General features: G+C 41.8%; 1 protein-coding gene across 1 annotated transcript in view; it reads right to left on the bottom strand.

Moving 5' to 3' along the window:
* Positions 1 to 22911, bottom strand: part of cadm4 (cell adhesion molecule 4) — a 252199-nt gene extending 229288 nt beyond the window's left edge. Inside the window, exon 1 of the mRNA XM_084727118.1 lies at positions 21212 to 22911. Within this exon, the coding sequence (XP_084583244.1) occupies positions 21212 to 21275 (64 nt within the window). The 5' untranslated portion in view covers positions 21276 to 22911. The remainder of the gene's footprint in view (positions 1 to 21211) is intronic.
* Positions 22912 to 26269: the final 3358 nt, after the last annotated feature.

Below are 26269 nucleotides of genomic sequence, written 5' to 3'. Positions count from 1 at the left end.
TAAATCACTTTATTTAGAGGTAAAAATCTATAGTGATTGCACCTGAAATGTTCCCTCAATCTTGGGTGCAGATCCCAGGGCAACGAGTCCACCCCGACCTCTAAAAAACATGAAGTTTCCACCCTAATAAATTATTTCTAAATAAATAATATACTGCCAGGGCGGCAGTGGCTCAGTCCATAAGGACTAGGCTTGGGGACTGGAGGGTAGCTGGTTCAAGTCCAGCTTGGACCAAAAAGTTTGGAGTGTATAGTAGCTGGAGAGGTGCCAGTTCACCTCCTGGGCACCGGTAAGGTGCCCTTGAGCAAGACACTGAACTCCCACCTGCTCAGGGTGCCTGTTCTGGGCAACATCCATCTATACCACCTCTCCCACAAAAAAGTGAACATGTGTGTAAATAATTAACATGGAGTGAAAAAAAATGAATTTCTCCCAAGGAGGTCTAGTAAAGTGACCTTCTAACAGAACCTCGCAGTGATAGTATAACGAAAGTTTAGGTCTGCACCCATGCCCTCAATAAATGAGTTCACACACAACTACAGTAAGTACAGTAGGTCAAAGCTGATGCAACCTGTCTGCCAATTAAGTTAGGCTAACCCAAGAGTTGGTTTAAAACCTGTATGTGCTCTTGTTTTTGCCCTGTCGGACTTTTTAGATGTCAGCAATTAACTTCATAAGGTCAGTTTTATCATAGAAATGCTGGACAGGACCTCAAAAGTAAAACCACCACCACAAAATCCATCGGAAATTGGAAACGGGACAGGGACCATTTTCTGATATTTTATAGATGCTGCTGCCCTTGATTAAAAATGACAATTAACTTTAGTCTTTGTTGTTTTTCAATAACCACTAATAAATCAATTTGTACAGGGGCAAAAAAATTGACTTATGACAAGCAGACTAACTACTTACCGAACCAGGCAGGTGAAAAAAATATAAAGAAATGTTGAACCCTGCATTTCTATCACTCCTGTTTTGTTGTTTGTGGTGATTTTTGAGAATCCATTTCTAAAGTTTACGGCCTGTCATGCTGTTGCATTGCTCTGTGTACAGTGACGCAGCTAAAAAACAAGAACAGAAACTTGTTTACCCCACTCGTTTCACTTAAGTGCCATCCCTGTGCTTTTTGTAAGCTTCTATCTATTTGATCTTGTTTCTGTAATGCACACTGACTGACAAAAACAAAAACTCTGACTGATGATCAAACTTATTAACTTTCAGGAGACAGTTCTATATACCAGAGTTATTCTTTTTTCACAAAACAGAGAAAGCTTCATCCATGTTCAGGTCAAACGCACAACCCATCTCTGAGATTAAAACTTGTCTTTGAAGGTCACGATTTCGAAGTTGTTGTTTATAGTCCTGACTCGTTTAATGGCCGATCGTAAGGTGGTAAGCGGTCACACGTGTGGCGTCCAGCCTATTAAACCTCTGCTGCATTAATAATGGCAGAAACAACAGCTAAATCAGGCGAGGTGTTTGTTAGATCAGCCTCACACATAAACCCACACACACAAAGTGAAAAGGACAGAAAAAGAGCAGATGCATTCTGGGCAAATGATGCATTATTTGGTGCGATTGTGCTGTTGGTCCTCTCGTGTGGGTGGGTGACCAAATCATAGCCACACTGCAGCGCCAGTGACGGTCAAGTGTGTGTGTTTGTGTGCATATACACAGGATATATCTATGTGTGTATGCCGAGGGCTGAAATGAAGGTGAGCTGTTATCATCTCCCACCGCCTCCCTCCCTCCATCCATCCCACCTCTCTGTCCTCTCAGCAGCAGGTCCATGTAAGTTGGTTACAGCCACATAATTTTCGGGAGGGTCGGATGGCGGCGTTTTGCTCCTCTACACTCCTCCTCCCTTCCCTCCCTCCATCCATCCGCCACCCCTGGCCATTCCCGGCACTTCACAACTGGATGAGCAAAGCGGCAGCGGCTACCTACCTGGCTCTGTGATTGACTGCAGTGCTGCTGAGCGAGCCTCACTGTATCTGTGCCGTGTTTATTGCTTCTTTCACCTTCGCCGTAATTGAGTCCCTTCCCCATGCGAAATATGCACCGTCAGACGGGCTGATGTGTGTGTGGAAGGGATCTGTCAGGGGTGTGTGTGTGTGTGTGTGTGTGTGTGTGGGAGCTGGGAGTTGACTGACAGGCTACATAACTCAATTCAGCAATTCTGAAGAAACCTGATGGCTGTTTTTTTTTGTGTGTTTATGTGTGTGCGTCTGTTTATGTGTGTGTGAGTGTGCGCAAATCGGTGTGTGGCTATCTGACAGACACTGCCAACTGTATATATGTGGGAGTATATGCAGGCTTTTGTAAAGTAATGTGGAATTTTTCAGGACAGAACCTGCATGGGGCCGTATTACAGAAACTTTCTATCTTAAGTTGTAAGTTAAGATAGAAAAAGGCTAAGATTTTTTCCAATTTCACATTACAGAGGCAAATCCTAAATAAGTTTAGGAATCTTATTTTACTTTTTCCTGTATTGTCTCAGATCTGTAATCTAAATAATTAATCAATCCAACATCACTCTTCAACTTTTATGTCCATTATCTAGCAACGAACATTTCGAATCTGATTTTGTTTGTAACTGCTGTTTTCTTTTGTTTGTTTTGTTTAAAAATACTGAAACAAATATCAAACATACAAAAAATAGAGAGAAAAGAACAATGGGCACTTAACTGGAAGATAGATGAGTAAACACTACTGTTAGCTAACATCACTGTTTGCAAACAGTATCATACTGTTAGCTAATGCTAGTTAACTTTACTGTTAGCAAACTGTATCATTAACTACTGTTAGCTATTGCTAACAGTACTTAACTACTGTTAACAATCACTGCTGTTAGCTACTGTTAGCTAACATTACTGTTAGCTACCATTTAGCTAAGTAGCTAGTAGTTAGTTTGCTACTACTACAGGTGCAAAAGTTAAGGACAATTAGGACAGCTTATAACGGTTATCCTGAAGTTAGTAGAGATCATTTAAGATTTTGGAAAGTTAGCATGCTACTATTACAGTATCTTAAGTTAAGATAGAAACATTAACGTAGGAATGATTAATCTGTCAAACTTTCAAAAATCACGTCCTAAACCTAATTACCATTGTTTCCAAACAGTTATATAGGAAATATATAGGATAGGATCTGTAAGTTATGATGTTTCTGTAATGCGGCCCCTGCATATCGCTAAAGGGAAGGTGTGTGCTGAATTGATTTTGTTAAAAGGACCCAAACCATTTAAATTTGTGCATAAGTACATGCTTGCTTATGCACAATTTATCTCAGGCTGAGGCTGAGCCAGTCAGGAGTGTGTTTGGCATGACAAAAACGCCAGGACAACGATGCATGTGTATGTGCCTGCATGTGTGAGCAGAATACTACTCAGCCTCTCTCTGAAAAACACACCTACACAGCAGCACACACAACTGTAAAATGGCCAATATGCCATGAACAGGCCAAGTAGAGGTGAATCATGATATATAAGTGAGATAAAGTGCCACTGAGGTTAAGGAAAAGGCAGAGGAGGAAAGAGAAGAGTGATGAAGTGTGTATGTGTGTGTTTGTGAGTGTGTGTGAGAGTGTGTGTTGGCCTGATCATAAGAGACTGGTAGGAAGTAGATGAAGGAATTAAATATGAAGGAGCTGCTTTGCTGCAAATAATAGGAACACAAAGTTATGCACAGGCTTCAGGAGAAATAAAAGAGGAGGGAAGAGAGGATACTGGGAGGGAGGGAGAAGATATGGGGTTAGTTAAAAACAGTCATGGGAGCAAGAAAAGGTGGGTGGGAGATGAATGGAGATGGTTGTGGGGACTGCACGGTCTCTGAAGTGCATGTACGATGAAAATAAGCCTCCACCTCCAGAATATTGCAGAGCAGCATATAAGTAAAATGCACAGTTCAGCAAGCCCAGAGCAAGAGAGATGGGGAGAGAAGGTAAATCTGGAGGTACGGCACAATGAGAAAAAAAGGCAATTGACTATAAAAAGAAAACAGAAAGTTAAAAGAAAAGGAAGGAAGTGAAAGTGGAACTTATTCTGAGAAACATGAACAGCGGCAAGGGGAAGAGGCGGGGAGAAAACAAAAATAATATTGGAAATGAATCGATGCGCCGTGTGTAAATGGAAAGAGAGTGAGGAAAATAAAGAGTCAAACAGAGGGAAAAAACCATTTTGTCTATGCAAATGAGAGGGGGAGAGCAGAAGCTCAGGCGTCAAAGCTGGCCACCTGGGCCCTGTCAATCCTCCATCTCTCCTTTTTTCCTCTTCCTCTCCTTTCCTCTAACTGTCTACCTCTCCACACCTGGTCCTGGCAACCCTATAGCCTGCGGCTAAGAGGCAGATACGAGGAGGAGAGGCAGGGACGGGGTGCGAGCAGCAGGGAGGCAGGAGAGACTGTTCGCCAAAAGATCCATCAGCAAGAGATCCTGGCAACGAAAAGTCTCCGCTCCCCTTCACCAAAATCGCTTTCCAGCTGAGTCTCCTCTCTCATTGCAAACTCTCAGTAAGTAGACACACAAATACTAAAAGACTCCAGATTCAACTTCTTTAATAAAGTAAAAATGAAACAGTAGAAGTTCTGAACTGTGCTCAAAATATAAACATAAAAAGTCGCCCTCTGAAGGACAGGTATTTCTATGAAAAACTAACCGAATACAACCTTTTCTCCACTGTTTAGTCTCCCTCTCCTGCCTGTTTAGTCTTGTTACATTTTTGACGTTTTCGTCTTGTTACATCTTGTTACAATGTTTGTGTCTTGTTACGTCTTTGATGTTGGTTTCGTGTTGTGACATCGTTTCCGTTGTTACATCTTTGACATTGTTTCATTTTGTTATGCCGTCTTCAACTTGATACACCTTTTACGTTTCATCTTTTATGGTTATTTTCATCTTGTAACATCGTTTTCTTCTTGTTACGTAATTTATGTTGTTTACGTCTTGTTATGTCTTTTACATTTCATCTTCATAGGTCAGTTTAATTTTGTTAAGTCATTTTTCTTTATTACGTCTTTTATGGTTTGTCTTGTTAGACCATTTTTGTCTTGTTACGTCATTTCCATTTCATCTTGTTACATAATTTTCATCTTCTTAAGTCATTTATGGTGTTTTCATCTTGTTTTGCTTTATGTCATTTTCTTCTTGTTACATCACTGTCATCCTTACATATTCTTAGGGTTTTTGTTTGTCACATTATTTTTCGTTACGTCTTGTTATGTCATTTTTGTCTTGCTACGTCTGTCTTATATGTACTGATGGATAAACCAAGAAATTGTCTTTTCTTTGTGTTATTGTTCCATCCATTTAGTTTTAAATCTGTTTTGAAGTTTGGAAGGCAAGGTGCAATGATGCAAAATAGAAATAATCAACAATTCCCCTCAGATGCATGAAAACTAAAATAACAAGTCTGTTTTGGATATGGAAAAAGTGAAGATATTTCTGGGGAGTAAAAGAAAAATAAATACTCTGGTAAAGTACAGACACTTGAACACAACAATAAACATGTGTTCTGAGTTTGTCCCACTACACGCAGTTCTCAGTCTTTTCACATGTTTTCAACAACCATGTTCTAACATGTATAATGTATTTAAAAGAAAAACTCGCTTTTTCCTTAACTGGGACTTTAAGTACAGTAACAAAGTATTTGTACTTAGATACTTCCCACCTTTGTCACTCACAGTTGGGGCAGATTCATGCGGACACATGCACCTGGAGCACATGAGCGCAGGGTGTGCACGGGCATGTGCATTGGCATTTAAGTAGCAGCAAGGTTAGACGTAGAAAGACAGGCACACAGGGAGGGGTAGGATGGATAAAAAAGCTTTTGAGTGATCATGGTGAGCGCAGACAAAAAGACACTAAGTCACTGCCGAGGCCCTTGAACCGGCTTCACACTGCGGGAGAATTGGGAGTGAGGGATCAGAGAGGAGGGAGGGGTTGAGGGAGAGAAAGACAGATGGGGTTGGGGGGGAGTACAAGGCATAAAAAAAGACAGGGAGAGGAGAACCAGTACAGCGATCAAGAGTGAAAACAGGTTTTGTTTGAGAACAAAAGGCAGGAAAAAGGGTGCTGCAAAGATGAAAAAAAAAATCTGTACACACTAGGCCGAGGTGCATTTGTGAATATGTACTTGAAACACAATCACAAGGTGTGTCCCTCTATTTGTATACACTATCTTAGGGGAAGCTCATAAAAAGCAGGCCAGAGAGGGAACATGGCATTTAAAAAGCAGAGAGCATCAGGACACAACACGCTGCAGTAAATAAGTTTGGAAAGGTCTCGACAGTCTCCTGAGAGCACTGTAATATTTGTATTTGTGCATATATGCAAATCTTTGTGTGTGTGTGTGTGTGTGTGTGTGTGTGTGTGTGTGTGTGTGTGTGTGTGTGTGAGCCAACCTGCCATCCTGCCTGCCTGCTTCACCGCAGATTTGTGCTCACTTCTGTAACACGGCCAGAGATTTGTACATCAGTCATCGTTTGGGATCAACCTGCTTTTTAATTACCTATGGTTTATGTTTGTTTTTAATTTTCCCCATAAGCTCATAAATCGCTTTCCCCACAGCACAGCTCAAATCCATCTCCATGGTAAATAAGCATCAGTTATAATTGCATATACAAGTGGTGCTGTCAAAAAACTAAATTTGACCTCCCCTACAGTACCAATGTCGCCATGGTTTTGACTAAATTGCTTTAGACGCTGAGGAAAAATATGCATAAAAATGTAATGGTAATACGTGGTTACTTTGATGTTTTTATTATAACGGCTGGCGATCATTAAAAACATTATGATACCAGTACCAATAACAGTACTCTTAAAGTGATACCAATACCCATAGAGTACTTATTTTATTTCAAAGCTTCATCTTTATGAAAAATACTTAAGAAGATCTTAAATGTATTATGTATGTACCAAGCCCTAATAATGACTTGATTGACACTGCTAATCCAATTAGATTTCAAGGTTTTTGATTTTGCACTTAAAACTCATTAATATATTGTTGTTGTTGTTGTTGTTGTTTTTGAAGCACTTAAAAAGACAGTTCACCCCAAAATCAAAAATACTTGGAGTGAGTTGCAGAGTTTTGGAGAGAGAGTTGGAGACGTGCAAAAGCATGCATTGCACCATAACTTTAATATTTTGCACCCTCATTTGAAATGTGAATCATAAATACCAAGCACAAGGTGGTAGGTCACGCATCTGTGGTGTTCGTGACACACCAGTTTGGGAGCTCAGGGCGCACACACTTTCTGTTTCGGTTCGTGTATGTGCAGCAACACAATGTGCAAAAGAGCTGGGTGAAGGTGAGTATAGATCAGTGGGTGTGGTGATAATTAAACACGTTCTCAGCCAAACGCATTACTGGTCTCATAGATAGCTCAGCAAAGCTAAAAGCTTTGCCCTCAGGAAATGTCTGGATGGTTCAGTGTGGAATGAACAATCATCACACCACAAATCTACACCCAAAGACACAGGAGTATAATTTTCCATCAGTTACTATAACAACACTAGAAATAAAAAGAGAAATTGATTTGGTGATGATTACAAGGGACAGATGCTATTTTAGCAATAATTCTAATGTCACTTCGTACATGGTCACAACAGCAATGTGTTTCAAGAATAAAACATGAGATACTTTTGCAGTGAGCCTAATCATAAAGGTCTGTATGGTCATACTGTAGCAGCCTGGAGTCATCTTCAGGCAAGTTAATGAAGGTAAATGCAGTGAGCAGGGATGCATAACAGCACTGTGCTCTGGCGAAGCACTTCTCAGAGGCTGCAGATTTTTCAACACATCATTTGGTGCCAGTGTGACTTAACTGTTGCTGAAAGGGAGCGACACCCTTTATATTCACTTACAACTGTTTACAACACCCCCACTAATTTCAAATGCACCCCAAGTAATTTTGTTCTGGAACCTGGCCTGCATATCGACTGTCTGCCTCCTTTTGAATGTAATGGAACTAGATGGTACTTGGCTCGTGGTGCTCAAAACACCAAAAATATATCTGAAAACTCAACAGCAATGTCTTTCCAAAAGTCCTGACCCTGTTACTCAAAGTTTCGTGTAAGAGCTACTTTCTTTCTATGGATAAATAGCACTACAGGCCAGAGGGAAACTATGTATTTTTGATTTTGGGTTGAATTGACCTTTTAAGGACATGTTTTGTTGAGTGACTTCCCTGACTCATAGCACCGAAGTACAAAAGACAGAATAAAATAAATGCAATCTGGTCTATAACTTACTGAAATGTATCAGCGGGAATATAAATAACTTTTTCAGTGAATTGCATTCAGAAGTAGAACTTTTATTCAAGTTAATGATGAAATAATGATGAGAAAGTCGGTGTAATTAAGTGTAATCTTGGTACCATGATGTTATTTCAGTATTTGCACTCTGCACAAACAAATAGTGCTTTCTAGGAGGAAGAAGTGAGCTGTTTTCTGATGAGTTGACAATTGTTTGGGGGAGATTGCAAATGGTCTTTCTACACTAATTTAACTTTTAGATCCCTTGTTTAAGTTGAAGAAACTTGCAAGTCTCCAGAGTAAAAATATACCTGACAAAGTTGTGCGGATTTATGCTTTGTTCTGCATTTGACAACATTATCTAAGCAACAGTGTCACATAAACCAGATACGGGCAACTTCTCCTCCCGTTATCTCAGTTGATCCAATCCTGACGTTGAGAAATTAACTTTGTCTTCTGTTCTTTTTTTGCAGACTCGCACCTACCTCGCTCTCTGTTCAGCCTTCATCTTTGTTGGCAACCTCAATTTCCTGCCTTAGAAAGCATAAATCAGAGAGGTTTTTGCTTCATGGTGACTTCACAACCACCACAGATTCAGTCAATTGAAACTGAGACGGAGACTGATGCCTATCATTTGTAATCATGTCTGTCATTTTATATTTTCAAACAGTGAATCAAGGAAGACACATTTCATTTCCTCACATGCAATGCATATTTACTTATTTTAATGATAAGAAAAGTAAGTTTTTAAAAAAGTAAAATCATGTGTCATGGGTCAAACGGGAAGCTTGGCGACTAAAACAGCAGACGGACTTGCTCTGATAAAGGGGAGGACAGATGGCAGCCATCTTGGCCCTTGGGAAGAGAAAAAATAATCAAGAATGAAAGCACATTCCCCCACAGCTTTCTTTTATTAGTTTCTCTTGCAATAAAGTATGTTACTGTATATGCAGTCAAGAGGCGACGGTGTCTTGCTGTGTGTACTGTGCTGCTCTCAGTACTGTGGGATCTATATTGCAGACACAAGAACCATTTACTGTCCATGGTTACAGAGTCCACAAAAGCTAAAAATGACTTGGGTACCGACCGCAGAACCCCACTGGCCTCTGCAAGCTGCTTCACAGCTCAGCTAACCAGTATGGCCCAGCAGGTGGCAGTTGCCATGAACCACGGTTTCTCCGCAACTGCGTCCAATGCCCAAGGCCTGTGTCAAACTCATTCAGTATCACGATACGGCTGTTCCATTCCTCCACTGCAATGGCCGGAGAGGAAAGACACGGTCCTTCTGCAGTCCATGATAACATTACTCACCCAACAGATGGACATGGAGATAGGAACACGTCTGTGGACATGAGTCAAAGCGCCGCTTCAATCAGCCGGCGCATTTTACGGGAGGTGAGCCGAGAGGAGGGGTGTACCTGTTAACGGCCATAAGGTGAATCAGCAGTCGTGCACTTAAATGCCCCTTCAACCGCTCAGGAGAAAATGAATCCTGGGAGAGAATCAGCCAGCGCTTTCCTCAAGGTCGTTGGTGCTTGGCCACATTTTAAGTGGCCTTGCCAACTGTAACAATCTCTGCAGAAACAATCGCAGGACCAATCCAATTTGGCCCGGCTTCTTTTCTTTTCTCTCTACTTCGGTGCAGACGGTGCATAGCCTCACTTTTGTTTTGCCCTGCTGAGAGCAGAGCATGAATTGATGACCTTATGAATCTCAAAAGAGCCCAGCAAATCATTGCGGTAAATCTCGCCCCAGCACATTAAGCATGACCGCAGGCTTATTCCCCTCAATTTTTTTCTTTTCTTTCTTCTTTCTTTTGTCCATCTCTCTCCCTCTCTCTCGCACTCTTTCCTCCCTACAAGCACTTGGGAGTCTTTGAGAGCGGCCAACTTCTCCAGGATTGTTTTCATGTGCTGCTAATTAATTGCCTATAATTAATGGCTGTTTGTGGTTTGCTAATGAAGTGGATCAAAGCTTACTACTCCTGATGTTGAGGCTCTTGTCTTATAAGGCCGAGAAATAGATAAAGAGAGGAAGAGACAGATAGGGACAAGCTGCAGAGGGAGTGTAGGGCTGTCTCAGGGAAGTATTGTGAAAGCTGCAGTTGATATTTTTTTTCAGTAGCTGTGTCAACAATCACTTGGCATCTGTCCAGAATGGAGATGGACAATCTGGGTTTTGATCTACTGGCAGCCACTGTTATCACTTGTCTTCAACTAAGTGATAGCATTTGTTTTTTTAAGTGCATGCACTGTAAAAAAAACAAAAAAACAAAAACTTGTGGACCAACTCATTTGTTCCCATTAACTTAAGATAATTATGTTTCGTTTATTCAAGTTAATTAAGCTTAAAATTTATAGTATTTACTTTCAAACTACTTCAGAACTTATAAACATTAGTTCTTCCAACTTAAAATTGTTGAGATGATTAGTTGAATGAGTCAGAGTTCAATCAACTCATTAAATTAAGTTCCAGCATGATTAGCATATTAGCAAACTTCCCAGCATGCACTGTTTGACAGTTAAAATTTGGCTGAGAGTTTTAATCTTTTTTTAGGCTCAAGATTTCCTCTCCCTCGTTCCATCTCTGTTTCCCGATCCGCAAATTAACTTTGACTGGCTTAAAACATAAGTACCCTTTGTTTTTTTCAGTTTTACCAACCAGTAATGTTTCGTTGAGATCATTTACTTTTCTTCTTTAGATAAACTAAATTCTTGAGCATTAGAAATCCCTCCCCAAAAAATTGGGTTTCATCAATTGCTAAGTAAAGTGATGGAATTGAAGTGATGCTTAATAATTTTAAACAGCAAACCTTTTTTCACACACCCAAATGATGACAAATCAGCTCACTGTGAAGTAGTAGTAGTACATTTTTAAGGGGGCTCTAAAACTCAAAAGATTTAAGATTATCTAAAGTAAAGGAAATTGTCTCAACAAAAGATTATAGGTCGGCACAATTTTGTTAAGTTTATTTTAAAAGCTATGCGTTTGAATTTGATTCAAAACTCAAAAATGTAGGGCAGTTGCCTTGAAATGATGAGTTTCCGCAACTTTTTTTTACAGTGTACAAATTACATCAACTCCTTCTTTTTAAGCAGTTAAAACAAAATAGTTTTTTACAGTGCAATAAAATGAAGAAGTGCACCAGACTGTGTGCTAAATAACATTTGCTGAGATAATCTTGATAATCCTTTGCTTGCTTGTTTTAAGATAATGTCCTCTTTTTTCTTCCAACTTGTAATGTTCTTTCAAACTACTTTAAATGTTATTTAACATCATCTACTGTAATAAAGTCTGATTAGACTATAAACAGAAGAAAAATGTCTTTGCTGAGGTTTCTGAATCCACTCCGAGTGACACTACCGCGTTATCTATGCCAGACGTGGTCATAGCTCAAATGAATTTGCCACCCGTGGGAAAAACATTTTAAGAGTTTTCTAAGATAGAAAACTCATCTGAGACCTCTTCAGCATTGTTGTGTCCGCCTTCTGAAAATCTCCATCTGATTTCCCAGTAGATAGTGCTGTGCTTTGACTGGCAATTTTCAGCATCTGACAATCTCATCAAAGCGAACCTATTAATGGCGATGATACGAAGAAGGATTCTAAATGGCAGACAGATGAATAGCCCTGTGCGTGTGTGGGTGTTTAATTCTCTGAGCCGAAGCACCACGTAGCTGTGGGAGGACTGGCCGTGAGCTGCTGGGAAACAATTTCAATACTTGTTTGCTTGTGTCTCAGTGCGTGTGTGGGTGCACTCTTAGAAATAAGGGCTCTGGTGGCCAGGTAGCTCAGTCGGTAGAGCATTCGCCCCAGTGTACCGAGGCCGTGAGTCCTCTGCAGCAGCCGTGGGTTCAACTCCCGCCTACGGCCCTTTGCTGCGTGTCATTCCCTCACTCTCTCTTCCCCTTTGCTGTCACATTTTCAGCTGTTCTATATGAATAAAGACATAAAGAAGCCTCCAAAAATAAAATAATAATAAATAATGGTTCTTCCCAAAGGAAGAATAAGAGTTCTTTGTGAAGGGCCAAGGTTCTACCCAGAACTATTTGCTTCTGAAGGACCCTTTTTTGTAGAAATGGTTTGTCAAGGGTTCTTTGTAAGACCAATGGTTCCATTAAGAATCCTTTTCATCCTTTTTTGGGAGAAAGAGTTCTTCAAGGATTGTTGAAACCCCTCAAGGGTTCTTTGTACCATGATATAAAATCCTTGGAATATTAAAAGGTTCTGGGAAAAAAAGGCATGGATGGGTTCTCGATAAAACCCTTGAAATATAAAAGGGTTCTCAGCAGAACCCCCTGAGTGGCTTCTAGATTAAAGCTTTAGGATGTAAAAAGGTTCTCTGTAGAACCCCCTGGGTGGGTTCTAGATAAAACTCTTGAAATAAAGGAAAGGTTTTCTTTAGAACCCCCTGGGTGGATTTCAGATAAAACTCTTGCAATATGAAAGAAAAGGTGGAGGAAACCCTTTGAATATAAAAAGTTTCTGAGTAGAACCCCTGTTAGTACCCTTAGAAGATGGAAAGGTTCTGGATAGAACCCCCTTTCACAGATGCTTCTAAGTGTCTCTGAAAGGGTTCCAAATGGAGCCAGGAACCAAAAATTTCTAAGAGTGTGCGTGTGTGGGTGTGAGAGTGTGTGTGCATGCTGTGACCTCATCGATCATGACACTTCGTCTCTCTGGTGTGGTCACCTACACAGTGCTCGCCCTCTCTCTCGTCTTTATCTGTGTGTATCACCATCCATCTCTCTGTCTCCCTTCCTCCTCACCCCCATCCTCTTCTCACACCAGCACCCTGTACTTTTCTGTGTTGGTCCCACCTTCTTAATCTCACCCTTTCTTCCTTTCTCACTTTTTTTTCCCAAGCCTTCTAAATCCGTCATTCGGCGCAGCGGGGGATGCTCTCTCTCCATCTCTCCCTTGTCTTTTTTTTTTAACACCCTTCCATTTTAAAGCTGAAATCCTGCAATCATTCACTTGTTTGTTGGACTCCTCTTCGCCTGACTTTCTCCTCTGCTTCGCTCGTCCCTGCTTCACTGGTCTGTGACGCATGCCCCTGGCGCTTTCCCACCCCCTCCTTCGCTCTCTTCCTTCACTCTTTTATACACTGCACAGCCAGCCATCTCTCTCCCGCTCTTTCACTCTGCCTCTCTGACCCCATCAGTCCCTCGGTGCCCTGGCTAAGCCTGGTCACTCTTCATCAGCTCGCCTCCGCTGGACACACAGACCTCCCAAGGGTAAAAGGGAAATGGGGTCTTGTTGGCAACCTCCGTGCCAAGCCATGACAGTTTCACCTGGGTTTAAGTCCTTCACTGATCCTTCTTACCCCTGGATGAACACCTAATTACCAAATATCTCCTCCTCTTGTCTTATCTCTACATCAAGTCTTCCAAGATGAGATGTGTATTAGCCTCTGCGCTGGCAGAGTACACAGTTTCCATCTCTTCAATTTTAGGCACTTGCCCTTTTCAGCTCAATCAGCCTCCCTCTTCCAATCACGGCTAGTGAGGGCTCCGTCGCGGTGTCTGAGTGGGGATAATCACCTTGGTTACCGGCGTTACTGGAGGCCGCTGTCTGGCCAAGTTAGCGCAGTGCCCCGCGGGAGCCACAGAGACAGGTGTCACAGCAGCAAGGGAGGGTGTTAAACAAGCTCAGGGCCAAGCAGGAGGTATAAACGTTTACTCTTAGTCATGGAGACTGAGGCACCAATTGGGAGGAATGCTCACCCCATGGCGCTAGTGTTTTAATCTTTTTTTCAGGCTCAGGATCCCCTCTGTTTCTTCCTCCATCTCTGTCCTCCCCTACCGCATTTCAGCTTTGACTGGCTTTAAAACCTAAGCAGGGGAGACCAGGCAGAGTTGTTACACTGGGTTAGTTCTAATATTGGCAGTTTTGCCAATTAGAAAAGTTTTGCAGAGATATCACAAGAGAAGTGGCATGTTTCTTTGAGCAAGATTTTTGTTTTATGACCAAAAAATTGATTTTCATGTAAGAAAGTACATTTTTCTTTGATTGTTTTGTCCAAATGCAGTTACAACTTACATAACTTAAAGTAGCCATTTCTCAAGTTTATTTTGATGCTTTGCATTAGAGATGGGACCTACCTGATATTAAAACTGGAGCCTGATATTGATGTAAGGAATTTGATCTAAATCCCACAATGCCCCTGTATTCTAGTTGTATGTTCTAAACAAACACATTACAAATGCATTAAAAACATGAACGATAATAACATTTTGCATTTGGGAACATAAAACTCAAACTCTCAGCAATGCATCACAGGAGATTATTCAGAACATGCCAGAATCCTACAGTGCCCAACAATGGTCAAAGGGCGCCATTACACACATTACATTACACAAGCTACATAAGCTTTCCAGACTGAAATTTAGTTTCAGCCTCATGTAGTCTTAGAAGAAGAAAAAAATAGCACCATGTCAGTATACTATCAATATTGGCAGATAATAAATTCAGATACTGCATTTGAACTGAAAGAAAGTGGACTAGTACATCTATACTTTGCATTCATTCTACCTTCAAACCCACATGCTAAAACACTTAGCTATAAAATGTCTGCTTGGGGAGGAGATAGCACGTTAAAATAATGACAATTTCTGCATAATGTGCATGGAACACTTTCCAAACTCAAGGCAAAAAAAAAAAAAAATGTGTGAGTCACATGAATTCATTGTCAGTTCTGGACACAAAGCCTGCACCCCAGGGGCAACCATCTACCTTTACCACAACTGTGACAGTGATTGAATGCTGGATCTTAATTCAACAAATGACCTCTCATTGTTATATCTAGTGCCCCATTGAGTGTTGGAACTCACCCCAGTAGTGGGGTAGGTTGTAACAACAAAACTCTCTATTCGACATTACCTCACATAATCTGTGACTGTGCAGTAGACGTCCAATTGAGTGCAAGCCAAGTCAAACTTTGAGAGATCCAGCACAAACAACTACTGATTTACTGACGCTCAAACAAAAAGTGTTACTACCATCCCCAGTCTCCCCTACCCCCTGTACCCCTGCAGAAAGAATACATAGCAACTGCCTTTGTGTGCAGTGCCAAGAAGCAGTGCGGAGAGAATCACTGTTTACTGATTTCTCACTCCCACAGCAAAGACAAATATACAGCGAGAGGGGTCAGTGGCTGGAGAAAAGCTGCTGGCTCAGGGGACATCAGGTCACAGTGTGGAAAGCTGCACCCGAGGGGGGCGTTTCGCTTTTGTGCCGAGCCAATCAGACCGGATGGAGTTAAGAGCGCCGGATTGATTGGCAGGCTTCGGATGCCAGCAAATGGAGGAGACGTCCTTGGCATCCATACTCAGCATTAAAAAACTTCAGCGACAAAGTTGGTGAAACGCCAGTTGTTCTCGCAGAGCGACACATAAGGACGACATAGATCACCATTATGATAATCACAAGCGGCACTGTCTGGGGAATAGTAATGGGAAGGAGATGAGGTGGCAGCCATAAAGAGTGTTTCTACATTAGCGCAGGCCTGATTAGATTGACAGAAAGTTTCACTAATGGACAATTAAACAAATGGTCAAATGAGATATAAGGCTTCAATTACCAATTGGTGTCTATTGTGTGGCCCTTTCAATCATAGTGTCTGATTATACATGCACCTCTCCATGAGGACAAAACACAGCGCTGTAAACAGGATGTGAAAACAGGATATGTGATGGCCATGTCATATGATCTGTCCTTGCAGTGGAATTGAAATGACTTATCAGGTCTTATTTCCCTTTATTTCTAGACAAGTTGATGTAAAAATAAAATTGTGTCTGAAGCTGGTCTCTAATGCTGGAGGGGGTCATTGAGATGCAATCATTGTGTGAAACAAAAGCACTTCAAAACAAGGAGTTATGGATTGCATTGCAGACTGGGGGGCAGATTAGGAGATAATTACTGTAAAATATATCACCTGCACTAAACGGTGAGCTAGGAACTTCTTCTGCTTCTGAGTAATGGACCCATAAAAGCCCAGGGGAGAATAAAACCAGCCCCACACTAAGCTCCGTCACTCCTTCAGTCATGACTCGCCCAAAAAGCGACACAGTCCAATTTGTTTATGGAGCTTATGCCGAGGCAGTTGCTCCGCTGAGATAGTGGGCCACCCTGTCAGGACCCTTTAAGACTGCATCAGTTGATCAAACAGGGCCGTGCACGACAGCAGCAGGCAGCGTTTTTTTTTTTTTTTTTTCTTTTTTCAAAAAGGGCTCATTTCAGCTTCTCTTGCGCTGACGGGCATGCCAGCTCTGTCTGCCAAGTTCAGGTTGTCCAATTATTTAGACCTACAAAAGACAGGGTATCACAGAAAAAAAAAAGACTGAAATCTGATTGTGCACCGGGGCTCAAATTTGCACCGTGAACCGGCAGATGGCAGGGCAGAGAGCAAGGGAGGGAGGTCTCGCTCTTTTTTTAATTAAATTGTCGACAAGTTTATTTTATTGTGGGGGGTGAATTATCCTCCAAGGTTTGGATCAAAGGATAAACCTTGGCTTTTTCAGCGCATTAGAGAACAAAGAAACACGCTGAAATAGCAAGCCCAGCGCAATGTGGAAGAAAGTAAAAGAGGCCATCTTAACTCCGACGTGATGCAAACTGCGTCTGACAAGCATCAAAAACTGCAAATGGGCTCCGTCAAACTCGTGCATTAGCAGTCGTACTCCTCTGTTCAAAAGAAACTCTGATGTACTACAAAACCTGTCTATAGGCAAGGTGTGTGTGTATATGTAGATGTGTGTGTCTGCACCTATGTGTGTGCTCATGTGCATCCATATTTTTAGGTTTTGTGTGTACAGCATTTCCCTTGATGTTTGTGTTTACACGCCAGGCCTCCCTTCTGTGACTCACAGCGACATTGATTTATGCATGGCCTCTGTGTGTGTGTGTGTGTGTGTGTGTGTGTGTGTGCTTGTGTGTGCGCACATATACCGGCTATAATTGGTATTCAAATCTCCTCCCACAAGTACGTCCAACTGCTGCCTTTTTTCACCCGCTGGAGCCCCAGCCAAGGTCCAAACAGCATGATGGGGGAACAAGCTCAAACGGATGGCTCTCATTGCACACATTCAAATAAACAAATGGAGGTGATTTAATGCACACAGCGATAAGGCAGGTGGTAATGGAGGCATAGGAGAGGAATGGCGAGGTGGAGGTGGAGGAATGGGAAGTGATGGCGGGGGGTACGTGGTGGCGATTAAGCAGCAGAGGTGGAGTTAACAGCATTTGTTACTGTACGTATGGATGCAAGTTTGGCCCACAGCTGCTGTGGATCAGCCACCCCCACAAAGCCATGCACCGAGCGCACAAACACCCAGCGCTGACTTTCTGTGTGTGTATGTGTGTGTGTATGTCCCTCAGGCCTGCCCGTCAGACACACTGTGAAGTCTTTCTGCCTTTCTTCTTTCACTCTTCCTCCTCTCCCTCGGTCTTTTCTGCCTTTCTTTGCTCCCTCCATCTTTCCATCCCTCTGTCTTGACGTCGCTCTTCAAAGGTTGGGGGGGGGGTCTCTCAACCTCGCCGTCTTCACAGCACCCCGTCAATCTATATGTCCACTCATTCGTCTATTCGACCAATCAATCTGTCCATCTCTATCCTGGCATAATAACAACCACCAAACTCCTCCTGCCATTTCTTTTTCCTTTCTTCTCAATTAGCTTTGCAATTTTTTTCTCTGTGGAGACTGATTTTTTTTTATCAGAAATCAATTCTGGGACAGTAGGGAAACATATCATTACAAAAACATCAGAGCAAATTTCCAAATAGGAGTTATTTGGACCACATATTGAGAAATTAAATGAGTACTTTCTTGTTAATAAGTTATTCAAGGTCGCTTTGTTGTGATATCTGTGCCAGCAAAGCACCAAATTGGTCATTGTCACTACACATCTTCTCTTACATGTCCACTAATGTGCAGTGTACGAACAGGTCTAAATAATAATTGTACTGTTAAAATTTGGTTGTTATGTCTGGAACAGTTGAAAGTAGAATTCTGGATAGTTTGGGACACTGAGAAAAAAAAGTTTGTTTTTGAGCCCTGACTGAAATATTCAAATATTTTGTTTTGTGACTCAACACTGTATCTCCATATCATGATACATGCAAAGATTTGTGATAGTGACTGATTTTATGTTGTGTTTAAACCCCAAAATTCCAGACAGCAGTGTTGTTATCTATCTTGACTGTTGTGATTGAATAAAAAATGTTACTCTTAAACTTTTTAAGAGCAACTTTTTAAACTCAGATTTCATGGTAGCACATTCTTTCTTTCCTTTCTTATTTGGGCTGTGTGTCGGCAAGAATTTGGCAATCTGATCCAGAGATTAGGATTCAATATACTGTGATATTGCAATACTGTAAGCAAGGTGATATATTGCTTTTCATTAATCTAATTTTAGGAAAACTGTCACAGTATAAAGAACACACTACATGCTTAAAATTTGCGTTTAAAATATTTACTTCTTCATGCAATCAGAATAATGAAAGACTGTTATATAGTGGTTGGTGGTTTAAAAACACAACACAACCACAAAATTAAACTTTTTAAACTTTTTAACAACTTTATGCATATGATGGTGTCATTTACACAATGCCACTTTTCCTAAAAATATATTAAAAACAGCAATAAATTACTTTGCTTAAGCAGGCTGCATATTGGAAAACATCTGGCGATACAATACGTATCATGACACAGGAGTTATCATTCAACATATTGTAATATATTGCAAAAACTATTGGCAAGGTGATATATTACAATTTTTTAACTAATTTTAGGAAAACTTAGAAAGAATACATGACTATATGCATGTACTCTCAGTCAGGGGCTTAAACACAACTGAAAATGAACCATGGCCACGAATCTTAGCATGTATCGTGATATCACAATACTTTGTTTTTAATAATCGATACAGTATCGCAAATCATGATATTGTGATACTCAAGTGTATCAATATTTTCTTACACTCTATTGCTTACAAAATCACAATATTCAGGCAATATGGGAGGCTGTGGTTCAAGGTGTGGAGCGGGTCGTTCACTAATTGGAAGTTCGATCCCTGGCTCCTCCAGTCCGCATGTCTGCTGCAAGATACTTAGCCCCAAATTGCCCCCAGTGGCTGTTCCATCAGTGAGCGAACAGGTGAATGTGAATAGTTGTTGTACAAAGCACTTTGAAGAATCAATTGACTAAAAAAGTGCTATATGCAAGTCCATGTATCAAGTCCTGTATATCACAATATATTGAATCGTAACCTCTGTATTTTGATAGGTATTGTATCGCCAGATTCTTGCCAGCACACAGCTCAACTGTATATATGTACATGTGTAGGGTGTTGTGCATCTTTACACTTCCTTTTCTGCCTCCTTCCTCCATCCACCCCCTGCCTGTAACACCCCTCCACCCTCCTGGCCCCCTGTCTCTCCCGGCCCCTGTCAGTGGCTAGATTAATGACAGTGATCAGTGAGCAGCCCCCAGCAGAGCCTGCAGCTCAGGCAAAACCCGGCGCGGTAAGCAGCAGCAGCAGCACACACACACACACACACACACACACACACACACACACACACACACACAGACATAAAGCACATTTACATGCATCACACAAGCATATTCATAAAACAGCCAACCAGACACACACACAAACCTCCTCACAGTACTCCAGCTAGACTGACATACAAACGCCTCCACTCTTATGCATATAAATCAAGCCTCCACTCTTGCAGCAGCAGACGTACACATAGATGCACACAAAGACGCTCAAGAGAGGAAATCAATACACAGGCCATGGCAAGGATGGTATCAGTGCAGCCAGGAGAATGGCTATGGAGCAATGTAGTGCTCCCTATATAAAAGAAACATCATCACAACAGCTCAGGTCTAACTGTGACAATATCCGACCTAGCATTTAACCCTTTCACTGCCTCAGGACAACATAAACAAAGACCTACAGACCACAACAACGGCCACAGGAGGGAACAGATCAGTGAGGCAACATCTGTGCACACATGCATGTTCCTGCTCAGCCACATCCACTGAAGATTTGTCGGGAATTTAATAAGCTTTGTTATTATAAGTCTGCATTTCTACCAGCATCCAAGCAGATGGCTGGAGTTGCTCAGAGTCATGATTGAGCTTAATCCAAATCCTTATTTTTGCAGCAGATGCACTTGTTATAGGGTAGTGACCATGAAATCTATTGTGGGGAGCGATGCAGGATGCAGGACTATCCCAGACTGAGATGTTCCCTCCGGCGCTGAGGGAGAATAACACTGCAGGTGCCATCACATGGTTCTGTAATAGATTGTTAGATGTTATTGTATCTGATAAGGTGAGGTCTCAGAGGTGCCTTCAGTCCTGGCTCACACTACTACTGCAGGAAATAAAGGCACTGCTGGGTGACACACGTCTGGACCACTGCGGGCATGTGGCCGTCAGAAAATTCAATGCACATGAGTCCCTCTCACAAAGCAGCAAGGATACAATAAATCTGGAAGGAATAATGAAAATGCGGTGACGCACAAGGGTCAACAGAGCACATTAAATATGTCAGCGTGGGCAAAAAGTGACACTTTCACTTTTTCTTTTATTTTGAGGTGTTTTGGGGGGTTTTACCCGCTGTTTCAGGGGTATTTCCAGCCGGACAACAACAATACAATGACTCATACCCAAGTAGCAGCACGGATGAAGCCCAGAATTGCGCAAATGGCTTTGATTCTAATTACCCAGCGGTGATACTAACAGTGGTCCGCAGGATGATTGTAAAACTGGGATATCTGCACGTGTTTTTGGTCCTCTTTCGCCCTTCTCCTTGCCTGACAGGTCCGAATACAGCTTCTTCTTTGGAGGACTTTCAGGCAAACTTGCACAGGAAAAAAAAGAAGCACCACCACATCGACACTCTTCTCATTCACATCACACTCATTCACTCTCTTGTTTCGAGCCTTACCAGTGCGCACCAGGCAGGCGACTGTGATGATGGTGAGAGGGACGCAGTACTTCCACAAAGCCATCGCTGACAGTCGCTGATATTCCCCCCTGATCTTCTTCTTCTTCTTCCTCAGTATTCCTCTTTTCTTCCCTTTGGAGAAATCAGAGTGACATGAACCCGCAGGTTCACTCTCCCGACAGCGCCTTCAGCGTCTCCCTATGCGTGTGTGTGCGTGAGTGTGTGTGTGTATGTGTGTGAGAGAGCGAGAGAGAGAGAGTGCGACTGTGCGTGGCCGAGTGGTGTGTGTTTTCTCAGTGCGTAACAGCACGTTTTTACATAGTAAACGCTCCCTCTCACACACTTTCTCCCCTTCTGAATGCCTGTGAAATGACGGCTTGGCCGGTTCTTCTTGGTTACTTTACATTGTAAATATATTTAAAACAGCTCGCCAATGAGGGCGGGCCTCTGCGCGTTTCTGACCAATCACAGAGAGGAGGAGCAGGTGGAGGGGTGTACGGATGACAGAGAGGGGCCGGGCTTTAAAAAGAAACAGGCTACACAGGAGGAGAGAAGAAGAAAGAGGGCTGCACCTTGCAATTAATTGAAATCAATTCGTTCTAAATGTGATTGATAACCGACATTAATTTTCAGACGCAAATAAGCAATTTGTTTCAAATTCAGCTCCACCGACCGACGAGGATGTGAGCCGCAATGATTAAGATGACGAGGAACAAACAGATGTTTATTGTTTAAAGAGACAATAATGTTGAAAACATTTATTCTATTATTGAGGCTTTTGGAAAACGATTACACAGACTAATTAGTGCAGGTTTTATTTGTGCTGATTCATCTGTGCGTCAGTTATCGGTGAACTTTCCCAAATTTTAAGGCTCACATGAAGGCAGAATAGACCTTTTTCACGACAGCCATATTGATATGAAGCAGTGTAAACACCAGATGTTATGATGCTAACTGACCTTTCCTAAGTCATTTTTTGCTCCATACTCCAATAAAAGTTGAGCAAGCACTAGTCAAAGTTCTCCTTTCCTGTTTCCTGTACACAAACATACTATGTGCTACACAAAACCAATTTTTAATATGGACAAAAGGTGCTCAGGTACCATAGGCTACATAAGTTAGCTATTGTTACCAAAATGTTAGCTAACAAGCTAATAATTTGATTAGATTAGTTTGCTAGTTAGCAATATTTTGCAAACATTAGCTACCAGATGTAGCTAGCCAGCTGCAGATTAATGTACAATCACAAAAATGCAATTTATTGTTATTATTGTTCTTGTTATTTTCATATTATTCATCAGTTATGTTCAGTGTCGTGTTTGCACTCTAATTCTACTGTAACATTGTGTTTTATTGCTTGTTTCTGGTGTTTAATTTTGTAAGAGCTTTGGCAACACTGTACTTCATTATGGTCACTCCAACAAACCTCTTTGAATTGAACTGAACTGAACTGAACTGATTAACTAGCTATTTAGCCAGCGTCCATGTTCAAAATTTGCTTTTCTTTTCAACACAGACCAGTCTGGCACATGGCAAGTACAGGAAACAGTAAAAGAGAAAGTTGAATGAGGCTCCAAGGAGGACAGGACTTGGCAAGGGTCAAATAAGGTTCCTCCATTCAAGTAAAATGGAGTCAGTGTGCTGCTATTGTGCATGTTGGCTCACTGGAAAGGCTCTACTACTCTAAATGTAACAGGACATTAATTAGTAATAATATCTGTGTTTACCCTACTATTTCATACTATATCATAGCTGTATGTTCATTTCTGTAATTTGTTCATGATTATTTGTCATTTTGTGAAAACTGGAGGAAATGTTATATGTTGGGTAGAGCAGCAACAGTTAATCAAGTAATTGATTTGATGGCAATGATTTAATTAATCGCCATCTATTTTGATAATCAATATCAATTATGGGCTTAAGTGTGAATATCTTGTGGTTTATTTACTCCTCTAAGACAGTAAACTGAATATCTTAGGGCTATGGACAAAATAAGACATTTGATGATGTCGCCTGGCTTTTTTAGACATTTTTCACAATTTTTTGACATTTTATGGACCAAACTACCAATCAATAATAAAAAAAAATAATCCCCAGAATAATCTGAAATGAAAATAGTAGTTAGCTGCAGCCCTAATGTCGACTCACTGCCAAATCAGTGGATGTGCAGCAGTGTTGAGGTGTTTTTAGATTGAGGGACATTATGTTGCAGAGGCTGCTTTGTCTCCAAAATGTGCACAGGACTCATCAAGGAGAGCAGGGAGCTGGCCTGAGTGTATTCGGTTAAATCGCCGTTCACAATGACGGTAATGGCCTGGAACAAAAACTTGTGCTCCGGACGAGCCTGTGTTTTCTGCTCATCTGTAGTCAGGGCCTATTAGGCCCCGCTAAAGGGGCTCTTTAACTTTACCCTCATGCTGTGGCCACAGTTTGCCCATAATTGTGTTTTCCAGTCAGAGAGCGCTGCTCCATTATGAAAATTGTTTCTCTTTCCACATCTCTTTTTTCCCTTCCTAATCTAGTGTTATAACATGAGCTTGTTGTCTCTGAAGCTGGAAGGCATCTTTTTCAAACTGTGTCTTTGGCGCCCCCTTCAGGTAAAATCAGGGATGGCACGTCATGGGCTTCAAATCAGCTTTGGCCTCTCTCTCTCATCTGTCCTCAAGTCACTTTGGTCAGTTTAGCTCAAACAGTCAGAAAAAGTTCAGACAGGCAGTAAAACATCAAACCAGTCTATTAGCATTAATATTAATATTTCTACCCGTGGCTTCCATGAAGTTCCTTTGAACTCATGTTTCATATCTGACCTCGACTTATGTGAAATCTTAAAGTCTCAGCTTCAGGCTCCATCTGCTCAGTGATTCTCTGTCTCGACACAAGTTTTAACCTTGTTGTTTTGGCGATGATAGTATCTGCCCCACTCCTTCCCCGAGCTTCCATCCCATCCCATTTTTCCCCGTCAGCCTCTCTGCGAGTGTTTGTTCCCCGGTTGGCAGGGAGTCGGTGGTGGCAGCAGCTCCCCCACACCAGATGGGGCATTGTCAGGAAGTAATGAGGGGAAAACACCTGCTTCTCCAGCGAGCTCCACTCCTTCATTTTCAGCCATTTGACACAACATATGCAGGAAGCACATACTAAACCAAGTGACCGTGACGAGAACAGCAGTGGGCGATGGCACAAAGTTACAAATGCCGGGCGCTTTGACGCGTTAGTCAATGAGGTGTCATGTTTAGTATAACTCACCTTTACATGAAGGCTTGTATGCTGACGGCTGCAGCACCAGGACGGTCGCCTACCACCCTAACTGCGGACACTAGTGAAGTGACTCCAGGCCTAAATGTCACAGGTGTACACCCTTGTCCTGTTAGGACCCTGCCTGCCCCAGACAAAACATTTTGACTGCTCGGTATTCTCTGCACAGCCCCTGCATCGCCCTAAGCTGTTGTTGGTTTATCCATGAGGCACTATCAAGGTCAAAATGTCACTGTAAACTACACTTCTCTCCCTCCCAACCAACCAGAGCCGTGTACCTTGGGGACAACTCCGCTGTGTGAAATTCCTGATACATAATCTTGTCTTTTCTGGCCAACCGGTTGAAGCCCCAGGACTAGAGCCCACTGGGGAGCACACAGCTTTTCACTCATGACTGACTCAAAGGCCAAAACAAAATGGAGCTCACTGGCATTTCACATGCAGGAGGGCGTTTTAAATTTACAACGCTGTATTTTTTCCTACGGAGCGTGACCGATTTTTAAAAGTCTGTCCAGTTCTATCGCTCTTGTCTCTTTATTCCTGCACTTTCAGAAAAAAAAGTACTAATTAGAACCACAAAGGTTTCTTTGGCTCATCTCCATAGGAGAAACTTTTTTGGTTACCAGAAGAACGTTTTATGAAGGTTCCACCTGGAACCCTCTCAGAGTTCTGCCTAGAATCCAACATAACGGCTTATACCTTGAATCATCTGTGAAAGGGTCCACACAAAACCCTCTATGAGAGACTCTAAAGGGGACCTCTTCTGGGGTACAATGGTTCCACCTAGAACCCTCTCTGCAGGTTCTATCCAGAACCTTTCAGCCTTCTAGGGTGCTAACAAGATGCCACTCATGGGGTTCTGCTAAAAACAATTTTATATTTCAGGGGCTTTATCTAGAACCAAAGGGGTTCTACGAAGACTTTTTTTGTATTCCAGTGGGGTTATCTAGAACACACTCAGGGGGTTCTCTTGAGAACCTTTTTATCCAGAACCCAACCAGGGGTTTCTGCTGAGAACCTTTTTTTATATTCCAAGGGTTTTATCTAAAACACACCAAGGGGGTTCTATTAAGAATCTTTTTGGTTCCGAAGGTTTTATCAAGAACACATGCAAGGGGTTCTAAGGGGTTTATCTAGAACAAATGCAGGGGATTTTGAGAAGCCCCTTATATTCCAAAGATTTTCTATTTTATATTCCCACGATTTCATCTAGAACCCATCCAAAGGGTTCTATTGCCAACCCTTTTATATTCCGATGGATTTATCTAAAACTCACTCAGGGAATTCTGACAAGAACCATTTTTATATTCCAAGGGTTTTATTTAGAACCCACCTAAGGGGTTCAATCCAGATTTGTTTTATATTCCAAGAGTTTCATCTAGAACTCACCCAGGGGGTTTTATGGAGAACCATTTTATACCACAGGACATACAGTAGGGTTGATAAAATAGTTCCTTGAATCCTTGAAAAACTCTTTCTTCAATAAAAAGGTGCTTTGGATGAATAAGGTTCTTAATGGAACCCTTACAAAGAACCCTTGATAAACAGTTCTTCAGAAGCAAATTGTTCTAGATAGAACTTCAGCCCTCACAAAGAACCCTTTAGGAATGCTTATTTCTAGAAGTGTGGGCTTGACCAAAGACATAAAGAGAGCGGAAGTTTGTGGAGTTAAAGAAGAAATACAAGGAGTCTGTAAAATGCTCAACAAAGAACGGCTGCGGCGGTGGCGAGCTGTACAGGGGGCTTGAATAATCAGTTTAATAACATTATCCAGGCTGTGCTCTGTGGCGCATGCACCCGTTAATG

This window comes from Lutjanus erythropterus, chromosome 9 (assembly GCF_056507025.1).
Source record: "Lutjanus erythropterus isolate fLutEry1 chromosome 9, fLutEry1.hap2, whole genome shotgun sequence".
Lineage (NCBI taxonomy): Eukaryota > Metazoa > Chordata > Actinopteri > Lutjaniformes > Lutjanidae > Lutjanus > Lutjanus erythropterus.
Note: the sequence above shows the minus strand (reverse complement) of the source record. Positions and strands in the feature narration are given on the sequence as shown.